The sequence below is a fragment of the Doryrhamphus excisus genome, chromosome 3, assembly GCF_030265055.1.
Source record: "Doryrhamphus excisus isolate RoL2022-K1 chromosome 3, RoL_Dexc_1.0, whole genome shotgun sequence".
In the NCBI taxonomy this organism is placed as follows: Eukaryota; Metazoa; Chordata; class Actinopteri; order Syngnathiformes; family Syngnathidae; genus Doryrhamphus; species Doryrhamphus excisus.
In genome coordinates, this window is record NC_080468.1 from 9,166,673 (window position 1) to 9,179,238 (window position 12,566).

Below are 12,566 nucleotides of genomic sequence, written 5' to 3' on the forward strand. Positions count from 1 at the left end.
ACACTTACGCTTCCTTCACAAGCGTGCGAAAATTAATGTCAATTACACGAAGGTCTGATTCTCGGTTGTTTTATGGACTCTGGACGACTCCTGCTTTTCAGACGGTTGTTTTTTTTCCAAAGGCCCAGTCGTCAGTCACGATGTCTGCTCAAGCAACAGTCACGACGACCACCATCCTCATGCGTGCAGTCACGACTGATCTCCATCCTGTGAGTTCCGTCAGCATCACGCCCTTCATCTTCTCCGTGACAGCCTGCACGCTTGGCTTCACTGTTTTAAGTATTTGATCGTTTACCTTCAAACAACAGTATACTGTATCAACCACTTTATTGGAGTTTCTTGCATCAACCGAGTATGATTGTGACGTTATAGATTAAATACCATCAATTAAAAAAAAAAACCTTGATAATTCTGTGTTATACATTGTTTAACACGTCTTTACACCTAGGCTTTAACATTTCGGGGGTGTCTGCGATTTATGGCATAAATCTGAAATGGCCAAAATAAATGGGTAATTTTTTAAAATCACACCAAATATGTTATTATATATATATATATATATATATATATATATATATATATATATATATATATATATATATATATATATATATATATATATATATATATATATATATATATATATATATATATATATATATATATATATATATATATATATATATATATATATATATATATATATATATATATATATATATATATAACATGGTGTTAAAAGTGTTTTGAGTTATTTTTTGCACGTTTGTTACACTTAATGTTTCAGATCATCAAACACATTTAAATACTAGTCAATGACAACACAGCAGTTTTTAAATGGAAGCTTTATTATTAAGGGAGAAAAAATACAAACCTACAGTATATGGTCCTGTGTGAAAATGTGATTGCCCACATAAAATATATATCTTAAGTGAGATTAATCGGGATCCATTATTCTGAAAAGGTTATAAAGCCATTTGGGACTCCAACAAACCACAGTAGACCGCAATGGCGAAAACACGGAACACCGGTGAACCTTACAAGGAGTGGCCCGCCAAATTACCCGAAGAGTGTAGCAACGACTCAACCAAGAGGTCACAAAAGACCCCACAACAACATCCAAAAAACTGCAGGCCTCACTTGCCACACTTAAGGTCAATGTTCATGACTCCACCAGATATGGGGCAAAAACGACCTGCATGGAACAGACAAAAATCCCCTGCTGAACAAAAAGAACTTTATAAGGCTCATCTCAATTTTGCCAGAAAACATCTTGATGATCCCAAAGACCATTGGGAAAATACTCTGTTGTCTGACAAGACAAAAGTTAAATTTTTTTGGGAGGTTTATGTCCCATTACATCTGGCATAAGAGTAAAGCCGCATTTCATAAAAAGCATCAAAAACGTCATAGCAACAGTAAAATATGGTGGTGGTAGTGTGATGGTCTGAGGCTGGTTTGCAGCTTCAGGTCCTGAAAGACATGCTGTGTAACCATGAATCCTGCTGTCTACTGGCAAATCCTGAAGGAGAATTTCCAGCCATCTGTTTGTGACGTCACACTGAAACCAAAAGACACCACCAGCAAGTCCACCAATCCTATTGAGATGCTGTGGCATGACCTGAAAAGGATCCTTCATGCTGGAAAACCCTCCAATGGGGCTGAATTACAACAATTCTGCAAAGATCCATAGGCCAGAATTCCTCCACAGCGCTGTAAGAGACAAGTTATCGCAAACACTTGATTGCAGTTGTTGCTGCTAAGGGTGACTCAAGCAGTTATTAGGTTTAGGGGGCAATCACTTTTTCATACAGGGTTTGGATTATTTCTTCTCCCTTAATAATAACATTTCATTTGATCTCTACATGTGTTCAGTTGTATTGTCATTGACTAATATTTACATTTGTTATTTTACAAGGAAGCGATGATATGCAAAAATAATGCATTTTTAATGTTTTCCAGTGGTAATTGGGAATCTTTTAGGCTTTAGGGACAAAAGTAGTCCTGATCATGAAAAGATTACAAAAATAAACCTGCCACAGTTGAGTTACCTACTGTACAGCTATATCTATTTATATTGTGCTATTTGTTCCTGCAGGAATATGATTGGACTTTCTTGTCACATATGAAAATATATACTTATAGGTATCTCACAAGTGAATACACCTCTCACATTTCAGCAACCATTTTTATATCTTCTCAAGTAACCACAGAAATGAAACTTGTACTGTACTGTACTGTATTGTACTGTAATGTACTGTAACATTCTGAAGCAGAGCATACGTGATCCCTTGAGAAACTAATTTAGTATTTAGTATAGTATTTTCTTTTCAGAAAATATACTGCAGCAAAACTGGTTGCTGAAATGTGAGGCACATGCAGTATACAGTGTATACAGTACTGCATATACAATATATAGTATTTACAGTATATCATCCATTCAAAGTGCTGCCTATTCTTCCCAGTCAACGTGAGCTGTGTCGGGCCGGCATGATCCGAACGGAGGCCACGCTTTCCCGTGTCATGAGCCGGGTGACTTGGTCCAAGCTGAGTCCCGCGACCACTTCCCCGTTCACCTGTAGGATTTCATCACCAACGCCCAGGAGACCCACATATGGAACTTCACCGGTACCGTCACCCACTTTCTCTACATAAACACCTTGAAACAAAAAAAAAAGTCAGTCAGTAAAGGCAACATACAGTTTCGGAACAAGAAGCTGAATGAGTACCTGTACCTGTATCAGGTCGACCTTTGCCCCTCGAGATGACAAAACCAAAAGGACCATTTGGGGGTCTAATGAGCTCCAGGAGAAGGGAGCCATCGGGGAAAGCCTGAGAGACCCTCCCAGCTGGTCGCACCATCCTGGAGGCAAGTATGTCTTCAACACTCATGGCGCGGTGGACCTCAAGTTGGGGGCTATCAGGGCTACGGTATAGCACATTGTTCTATTATTTCTACACAGACTGGGTATTTTACTAGGAACACTGGTACTATTTACTACTATTTACTTACCTTGGTGCCAGGCCATAAGGAATCTGCACCTCACCCAGGATGGTTGTACGTTCTGTTCTCCTCTCCAAACTCTGCACAGAAGAGGCTTTACGCAGTTGGGCCAATGGCAGCGCCTAGTGGTAAAAAAACAGTATTGCAGCAACAGATAAGCTGTCTGGATACACCTGAGGGGGAGTTCAAATGTAAGAGCTGTATTTAAAATTATGGTTAGCAGCCTGAAAAGGTCCAAATATTAAAAACAGCCCTCAATATGACACATGAATTAATTACATTAATACTTTTCTGACAGTGTTGTGATGCAGTGACTCCATTAAGTTGTAGTTATACCTATGCCACTCAAGATGTTGCTCACCGTATGCAGGGTCTGCAGCGAGGGTGTCCTCTGTATGCGGATGGTCGGCTGTGGTCTGCGTGTAGGGCTCGGGGAAGCATTGTTGGGCCTGGTAGTTGGGATGCTGAGCTGTTCCATACTACTGGAGCGCCCCCCTTTTACAAGCCTGCCAACGCTGTTTAGACCAATAGAGGAGAAGAAGCGACGAAGAAAAAGCTTTGGGCGCCCATCCATCTTTCTATAAAAGCACATGTTAGAGTAAATCATTGTTAGTGCACCAACACTGCTTGAATTCATTCTGCAAGTGCATTTTAAATCCAGAAGAGGGTGTAGTTGCTTTGACAATGAGAAAATATTTCTCCATCCTGTTGACTGTAGGTCACAGTTTTAATCCTCTCTGGAGTAGTTTTATTCTGACAAAATAGTGTTGCTATCCGGGATCACCTGGACCCGTCAGAGGTTTCTTCCCATACAGCCTCAGCTTTCAGATGCTCTGCTCTCAGAAGCTCAGCTCTGAGATCCTCAGCCCGAGACAAGGCCAGGTTGCGAATAGCAGGATGGAACTCTGAAGCAAGGCCGGTGTCTGCACTCACTGGTGAAGCAATAGGAGACAGTCTTGCATTAAATACACACAAAATAATGACCTAACACAACGTGCCCTTGAAAGTAGCTACATTTTGTTAGCATTCTTTATCGTAGTTGTCAAATGATTGTCAATTTGATGAATTATTATCTGACACAAGATGTTTGAAATAGATTAAGGCAGATCTATATGTTCATTGTGTTCTGTTACGTTAACAGCATCTATTCTTTGACATTTGAGAGATGACAGTATCAGTGATGTGCGGTCAGGGCAGGTGAGGCAGAGCATCACACTTTCATTCGTTCATTCATTCATTTTCTATACCGCTTATTCCCCCGAGGGTTGCGGGGGGTGCTGGAGCCGATCCCAGCTGTCTTCGAGCGAGAGGCGGGGTACACCCTGGACTGGTCGCCAGCCAATCACAGGGCACATATAGACAGACAACCATTCACACTCACATTCATACCTATGGATTATCGCCAATTAACCTAGCATGTTTTTGGAATGTGGGAGGAAACCGGAGTACCCGGAGAAAACCCACGCATGCACAGGGAGAACATGCAAACTCCACACAGAGATAGCATCACACTTCATGCTGAAAAAAACCCAACAAATAATGATGATATAAAACAAATTATATTTGTCCATTTAACTGTATACCTAATGTATTTTATGTATAAGTCCAATCGTTAATATTGTGAAGCTACGGCAAGCGTGCCTAACATTTATTATACACCATAGACATTCTACAGCCAACTGTATTCTTGCTAAAGGGACAATAAACTCCATCGAAATGTCATACTGGAGGCACTTGCAGTCCCGCTGCATCCTGAAGGGGTCAGGTGTGCATGAGTTGGACAGTGCTTGTCATTGCCGTTCTTCCATAGAGGAAAAGCCAGACAGATATTATTGACTAATTTTGACATAAAAATGAAGTAGCCTTTAGCTATTTAGTGCTGAGAGGGGATTGTAAGGCATCTTTCTCTGATTACCCAATTAATCGATAACTGTTTTGGTAATCAATTAATTGTTTCTTGATTTACATTTGAAAATATCCTCAGATTTTAGCCTCTCAAATGCGAATATTATTTCCTTAGTTTGTGCCGCATACAAATGAAGCTTTCCAAATCATATTGTTGCCAGCATTTAATTTGATTTCTTGTTTGCGTATTAAGACTAACCTTGCTTGACAGTCTGAGAACTTATTGTTCATGATTTTTTTAAAATGAATTTGGCACTTTATGTATCCATAATCCATAATGTAATCAGTACATGGCTAGCTTGAAGGGAAGAGCTTCTGCCGATATGGTATCAGGTTGGTAATGAAGTGCTGGACAATATTGGTAATGAATCAGACATTGGTAAGAATCAATCTAAAATCTTATAAACTGCTAAAATCTAAACTTTTCAGTCTAAAACTGCATACACAATTGTCTATTTGTATGCACTCACCTGCTCCGTCCAGCATCCCATCCCAGACATCAACACCTGGCTGAGCTGGGGAGTACCTCAGCGTGGAGGGTCTAATACAGGGTGCCGGGGTGCTTGTTGCAAGGGCCCCTTGTGTTAAAGACGTAGGCGACTCTCTTCTTGTCTCTGGTGAGTCCAACAGAGCTGAATGCTGAGGCCCGACTTCACCCCCCTGATTTGAGGTCATCAGAAACTGCACTGAAGATTGACCAGCAGCAGATCGGTTCCTTGAGCTTGACTTGAGAGCTGACTTTATAGGCAGGGTGGGCGTTTCTCTAAGTCCACAAGAGGCGCCCAGCAAGCGTGGTTGCTTAGTGACAGAGCTGTCTGGGGCGAAGGAAACAGCGCTGCTCAAGTTGACTCTATTCCTGGGATTGGAGTTCCGCCTCTGTGCCCATGACGGACCATATGGACCATGGCCACCGGTTTCCAGTCGACTTTCTCCTTTCCTGCTCCTTCTCCGCAGCTTCCCAAACCCTGATGATTTCCATCCTGTGCTGCTTTCTTTACTTTCCCCAAGAACATAGGCTCCTGCAAACGTGACAGTTAGAGGAGCTTTGGGACGGGTGCTTGCTTCTGGTTTGGTGGGCGGCACCCAGCAAGGAACCATTTTACCCCGTGTGTCTTTAAGGTTCCCAGTCTGCTGTGACTCAATCAAATGTGGATCTGGTAGTAAGGAGACTGGCTGAGGTTCCCTCACGACGGAGCCACACGTCTCACATTTCTTCACCAGCACAATGATTTCTTTAACGACTGTTGTGCTATCCACACCCACACCCATGTCTTGCTTCTGCAAAGGAAGCATAGAGACACTCCTGTGGTTCCGACTCCTCTCTGAACCACTACTGCTAGAATCTGTATTGCTGTCTCTGTTCTTGGATTTGGGCATGCCGGGTCTCCCGCGTTGTCTCACTCTGTCCAAGTAGCGCGACTCAGCTTCTTTCTCCGATTCATCCTCAAAGCGTACTCGTGTGGGTGAGCAGCCATACCGCCTGGATCGACCAGCCTGATCTCCTGGGGAAGTGTCTCTTAGATCGGGGACAAGGAGCGGACCAGATGCACTTTGACATGGGAGATCCTCATTGACCTGAATGGATTTCTCCACTGATGCTGGATTGTGAGACTCCAATTGTTGCTTCTTACTGCAATAAATATACCATTGACTTCATTACAATACATCATGCATCCAATCTCTGTGCGGTATCTAACATTGGTCCTTAACTTACACAGTGGATCTGTGATCAGAATGGGATCTTCTGCAGGGGCGGTCACCTCTAACGTGGTTGGAGCGAGCCTTGAGTCGTGCTCGCTCAAGGAGAAGCTTGGCTTGCTCATGCCTTGGGCTCAAAGGAAGTTCATCGTTGATTATAAGAAGTGACCTAAGCCAATGGAAGACAAGGAAGGACAACAACCGTCAGGACGGGAGAGGTGAATGTATAGCTTTGTTTCCACTAGACAATAGTTCAGTTCACTTCGATAGTTTGGTTTACTATAGTGTCCCAAAATAACCAACTATTTATTTAGTCCAGGGGTCTCAAACTCAATTTACTTGGGGGCCACTGGAGCTAGGGTCTGGGTGAGACTGGGCTGCATCAGGTTTTCCAAAAAAAAACAAAAAAAAAACGCATTTATTAAAAACAGAAAAATGAATAAACTTTGCTTTGGTTTCGATTTTCTACAAGAAAAGCTCTGATAAAACATTCCACTGTTCTCAAATATCTTATTTTTATTTTTCTACACAAAATAAGATGGAAAATAAATAAACAAATCAAGAATCAAGAAAATCAATCAATCAGTAATGAATAAATAAATATAATAATAACAATAAAACGGCAAATAATAAAAACTTAAGAAACCACATATAGTTGGTGGGTAGACAAATAATTTATTTCAGATTAAAATGAACAAAGCATTATTAGAGCCCTGTAGACATGACAAAACACGACTATAGTCACATTTATACTCTTTTTATTTACAACATATTGTGCAACTGCAGGGTCTTGAGACACATGCTAACTCGCAAACTAGAGAGCTAGCGACCTAAACGGTAGCCTTCAAGTTATTTCCTTTAAACTTAAATAGCCAAAAACGTACCACTTCCACACAGATAGGGAGGATAACTATTAACAGTTATTTAACCTTTAACATGAACATTAATCAAACATAATATTTTTTTCTGGGTACATGATACCATACAGCATCCATATCAAACTTGCGCGGGCCGCACTAACATTAAACTTTCATATCAAGGCGGGGGCCTCAAACTAGTGTCCTGCGGGCCACATTTGGCCCACGTGCCGCATGTTTGAGACCCCTGATTTAGTCTAACTATGTATGGGAGCCGGTGGTATGCTTTTGCATGGTGCAGCTTGGCACATTGCTGTCCTTTGGTTGGTCAACAGACGTGTCTTCTGTTATATAAGACAAAACAAACAAACCTGACACAGACTCCGTGTGGCGACAGAAAGAAATATGACAGAACCTGGTCTTGTGAATTTCGTAGGATTTTGTCTGGTAGGCATTGAATTTCAAAACATATCACATTGGGTGGGGCTTAGAGAACGTTGTTTTGTGGCAATGTAGAAATAGAATAGAGCTGTAAATGGACAGATCTATGTACAAACTATAACAGGCTGTGACTATAATACAGTGAGGATATATACATGATAGGATAAATGACTATAATATGGCTATCGCAGATTATACAGATTATAAACAGTATGCACAGTATGGATGTGACAATATATAATAACAGTAATGCACAGTATGGATGTGACAATATATAATAACAGTAATATGTGCAGTATTGCAATGAAGGGACAATGATACAGTGTGGATATATACAGGGATATAACTGACTAGAGTATGGCTATTGCAGATTATATAAATTATAAACTGTATGATCTATGAATGCAACAAGATATAACAGTAATATGTACAATAGTGCAATGACTATGACTATAAGGAGGGCATGACCCAGTGAATGCCTGACAGCAAATGAGAATTTTGAGAAAATTTTGACTTTTAGAGTCTGTTGTCTTAAACAACCCATTTCAGTTTATCTTTTTTTGTAATTACAAGTTCCAAATGTTTTTTTTTTGCCTCACTCCCTTGTTTTTGCATATTGTATCTTTACCAAATGTGCAAAATGCATAATTGCAGTGTTTGGTGGCAGGGCTCACCATTTTACATATCTTGTTCATGACAGATTTCAGACTAAATTTGATCAATTCAATGCGGAAAGGCAAATTTGGCACAGATTGACTTAATGAAGCTTTCCTAAACCGTCTTATGCAATATGATAGATAGTCTGGGGCGTGGCAAGCAAAGCTATACGTCATCTATCCATCCCTCCTCCTTATGGCCCAGCGGCTAAGCTGCTCTGCATTGTGCTTCATCGTCTGTACTTTGTCTTTATCCTCTGGCCCAGCGATATAGATAGCCTGATACACTCACCATGTGGATTATCCTTGTCATGGGTACACTGTCATTCATTCTCCCATGTGTATCAAGAGGAGAACATACTGTTTTTCACTAGATTAAAGTTTGTCGTGACCATGTTTTATCCCAACATTGTATGGTGAGCAGTCTGTTTATTGTAGCCCATCTGTTCCACGCAACAAATCCTCATCATGATTCACTTCATATCCTCTGTAATATTGACGATGACTCCAAAAAATGTCACCTTTGCTGAGCGTGAAGTGGAAACTGCTTAATGATTCAAGTAGTATGCTAAACCGCCCTCCAAAACATCCTGTGTTATCCAATTTATCCTTAAAATTACCTTGAGTTCCTTCAAATTATGTATTCACTTTGTAATGTTCCACCCACATGATCAATGATTTACTGACCTGATTTCTCAACAATGTCGTGATTTAGTTCAAGTGGATGGATTAAATACAGTGAAATATACCGACAAATAGCAAAGGGAGGAAGAAAATTGGGGGACAACTGCCACCCTTGCAATAAAAATGTCCCCATCACAGTGAATGGCTTTGTGCATGCAAGAGGGAAGCATTAAATATTAATATCAAGTGTGAATCATCCCCTGAAAAAAAACCCACCTCTGTCATCTTCCGCCGGTTTTCTTTGTCACACATCATACCATATTTAGAACAAAAGAGACAATAATAAAGTCTGACGTGTGTCATGCGAAGAAGATATAAATATGCCACAAAAGAAGCTACTGAAGCTTACCTCAAATGGGGCTCAAGTTCCTGAAGAATGACTGATTCCTCCAGTCCCTCGTGGGCTTCCTGATCTGGCACAAACATACAAAGTGTCTTCTTTGCAGAATTAATCACAAAATCACATTAAAAAAGTTTTTATAGTAGGACTTATTTGAATAATGATAGTAATTTATTATATATGATAAGGAAGTTTAGCTGAACACCCACCCAGTCATTTAGTCAATCTTCAATTTTTGATTAATGATGCAATTTGTTGCCTTTTAGTCAAGACATAAGCTGCTGATTGCAGAAACTTCTACCAGTCACAATGTGGTCAGACTCCACCACAATCCTTTTGCCTATTTTTCTGTATGACTGTATTATATATCCCTAAAATAGCACTGGACAAAAAAAGTGCCTTCTGTTGTCATTCAGTGTGCACAGATAGAGTTGTATAAAAACATGGCCACCTCCCCCCACAGCTCCAGCTGCTAATAATAGCAACATGCACATCTGCACAGCTGACATCTGTTTAACAGGGAATGGACAAGGTTACACATTGCACTTGTTTATGCAACAACTTCTACTGGAACTTCAATTGCAACCAAATATAAATATCACACATCATAATACAAAGCACATTTTGTTCTCATTTTCATTGATTTACTGATACATACTGTCCAGAGCTTCTGGAAGGCCTCTTTGGTGGCATCATATGCACCTTAAAATGAAACCATATCATGATCATGTTATGGCCATGGAGGATATCTCTTCATGGGCTGATGCCACTTTATTTATCAGAACTAGCTGTGCACACTTCAGCAGGAGTCCCGAGGTCCAGGACACTCTAGTAGAGTGTCCTAGGTCTAGGTCTAGGCTTGCTAAAGCTCGACAAGACACAGGACTGACATTCAACATCCATTCATGTATTAAGATATTACACTAATTTGTCACTTCCGACATGCTAAAAGTGGAGGTTGTGTTTAGATAGCTTCACATAAAATGGATTTATATTGGATTTCTTTTAGCATCTGTAATGTACAAAATGTATCCAAGTGGCGCCATGCAGCCTTCATTATTTATGTATACAGCTACCAGTGGAAAATGGACCCCCCCCTTTTTTTCCTCTTCATACTATATTAGCGTGTCAGTCTCGTAGAAAGGAGATTAAAGGTTCGAATATCCAGTTGAGCATCTCTCAGATGTATGTATATGGGTTTTTCCCCCTACATTCCAAAAACATGCTTCCGAGGTTGTTAAGTCAGCTGGGAAGTACCCCCCCCCCCCCCCCCCCCCACCAACTCCCATGCCTGACCTACTTTCATTGTGTTTATGCAGTTTATCTGCAGACTTACCTTCATCATCCACGTTGGTTGTAGCCTTGGCAGCCTCACCACAGCTTTGCTTTCCGCCTTCCTCTTCTACTTCTCTGGCATTTTGCTGTCTTTCCTGAAATCTGGCGTGAGCTCCTTGCCACACTTTCAGTTTCTCCTCAGCTGTGAGACCCCTGCCTTGTAAAGAAGCACCGTCTGATGCACCCAATCCATCATACCTCTCCACCCTGTATGGGTACCGAAACTCAGAGGATGCTTTGGTGTCATCTGCTGCGTTCCCTAAAGCTGTTTTGGACTCCCCGTGAGGGTCTCCGAGCGAGGCTGTCTGAGTGTAGTCCTTGCAAGGTAGAGTGGAAGGGATGTTATGAGGGTCCACGCCATTTAGGCGCAGCGTCTCTGGGCGAGCCACCCTCCAGAAGCCCTTTGGGGGTGCCCAGCGTCTTGTTGTTGTTGTTGGGGGAGGTGAGGATGGACTCTTACTACTGCCAGGTACACTCTCACGTGTTTCACTCTTCTCTTCTTCTACAGCTTGGGTCTGGAACACAAACTCCACCTGTGCATCCGCTGGGGGGCTGTGGATCTCCAACCTGACTTGCACCTCTACCTCCTCTTCCCCATCGCCATCACTGCTGCTCAAAGGGCCTGATTGACAGGAAGGCAGAGATGTGTGATGTTTTCCAATGGGGCTCAGCCTGAAGGGAACATCCTGCTCCTTACCGCTTTGGTTTGGAGGAGGAATCGTTGCTCCTGGAGTGTCGATAGTGGTTTCTGTTTTAATTTCCTCCTCCACCTTCTCTTCCTCCATTGGTTGCTCATAGATAAAAATGCCAGTACATATCCTGTACAGACGGAAACCAAAATATGAGCATTCAATGATTTGACTTGTGTGATATGCACATTGTAGAGGTATGTACTGTGGATTCGGTCACGTTGCTTCATCCCTTGATTACTTTGCAGTGCGTAGGATAATCCTTTAGAATGAGAATAAGCAACTGCTGCCTGCAACTGAGCCCCTTAACATGTACTGTATATTCCAAGATATATTAAAATGATCCATAAAGGAGGGTGAGAATTGATTCATTTCTTTAATTAGGTGCACAATATTTGCTTAGAAGCCACAGTGGGAAGAAAGTAGGTATAAAAAGAGGCGCGTTAGTGTTTAAACAACGAGAAAGTTACCGTAAATTTCTTCGCGAGTCGCTCTACAGTCTCAACAAAATGATGGAGCAACTTTCCTCCGTGGATCCTTCAAATGTTTCCGCGGATCCTGACGTGTATCCACTTTAGTCGTCCATGCACAGTCGACCGAACCAGGTCGGTCCCTCTAGTCCGGTAATCCCCTCAGAAATCAGTGGGATTAGACTATAAAAATGGAATACAAAAAATTTTGTCGTCCTTGCGTTGCGCACTAGTCGCTTAGGAGTGGAGCGCTCTGTTGCGTAACACGATGCACGCACTGATATGTCAATCACAAACAGGGGTTCGTGGGTGCGGTTAAATGATGTAAAAAACAATAAATCATATTTGGAAAAACAGTTCTCCTGCAAGCCTGCTCCTCTTTTTATCTCATAATATTAAACAATCAGTGCACGCATGAAAACATGCGTCAATACACGCAATAAATTGCAGTAATTGTTACAATCTCCAGACATGATCATCAGCCATG

General features: G+C 41.5%; 1 protein-coding gene and 1 long non-coding RNA gene across 4 annotated transcripts; one reads left to right on the forward strand and one right to left on the reverse strand.

Annotated features, from left to right (window-relative positions):
• Window positions 1-737: 737 nt before the first annotated feature.
• On the reverse strand, window positions 738-12,557 carry LOC131124827 (uncharacterized). 3 transcript variants are annotated; one of them, XM_058065660.1, is made up of 11 exons: window positions 12,080-12,557; window positions 11,618-11,739; window positions 10,922-11,542; window positions 9,595-9,658; window positions 6,624-6,776; window positions 5,380-6,539; window positions 3,789-3,936; window positions 3,366-3,582; window positions 3,014-3,126; window positions 2,736-2,926; window positions 738-2,659 (listed from the first exon to the last, which is right to left on the reverse strand). In XM_058065660.1, the coding sequence occupies exons 2-11, from the start codon at window positions 11,703-11,705 to the stop codon at window positions 2,466-2,468; spliced, it is 2,949 nt and encodes a 982-aa protein (XP_057921643.1). In that variant the 5' UTR covers window positions 11,706-11,739; window positions 12,080-12,557; the 3' UTR covers window positions 738-2,465. The 3 variants fall into 3 exon arrangements, with proteins under 3 accessions (XP_057921643.1, XP_057921642.1, XP_057921640.1); XM_058065659.1 differs by having other exon boundaries at window positions 2,736-2,863; window positions 10,922-11,739; XM_058065657.1 differs by having other exon boundaries at window positions 10,922-11,739.
• LOC131124831 (uncharacterized) lies at window positions 10,915-11,964 on the forward strand. The gene is made up of 2 exons (XR_009128939.1): window positions 10,915-11,245; window positions 11,429-11,964. It is a non-coding gene; the product is annotated as an uncharacterized LOC131124831 (long non-coding RNA).
• Window positions 12,558-12,566: the final 9 nt, after the last annotated feature.

What these genes read in the sequence shown, in the direction of transcription:
- LOC131124827 (XM_058065657.1), bottom strand. Translation starts at nt 11,705, where the DNA reads ATGGAGGAAGAGAAGGTGGAGGAGGAAATTAAAACAGAAACCACTATC. An exon ending in AACCAACGTGGATGATGAAG is followed by an intron (nt 9,659 to 10,921) that starts GTAAGTCTGCAG and finishes TGTTTGTGCCAG; the next exon opens with ATCAGGAAGCCCACGAGGGA. An exon ending in TCTGATCACAGATCCACTGT is followed by an intron (nt 6,540 to 6,623) that starts GTAAGTTAAGGA and finishes TATTTATTGCAG; the next exon opens with TAAGAAGCAACAATTGGAGT.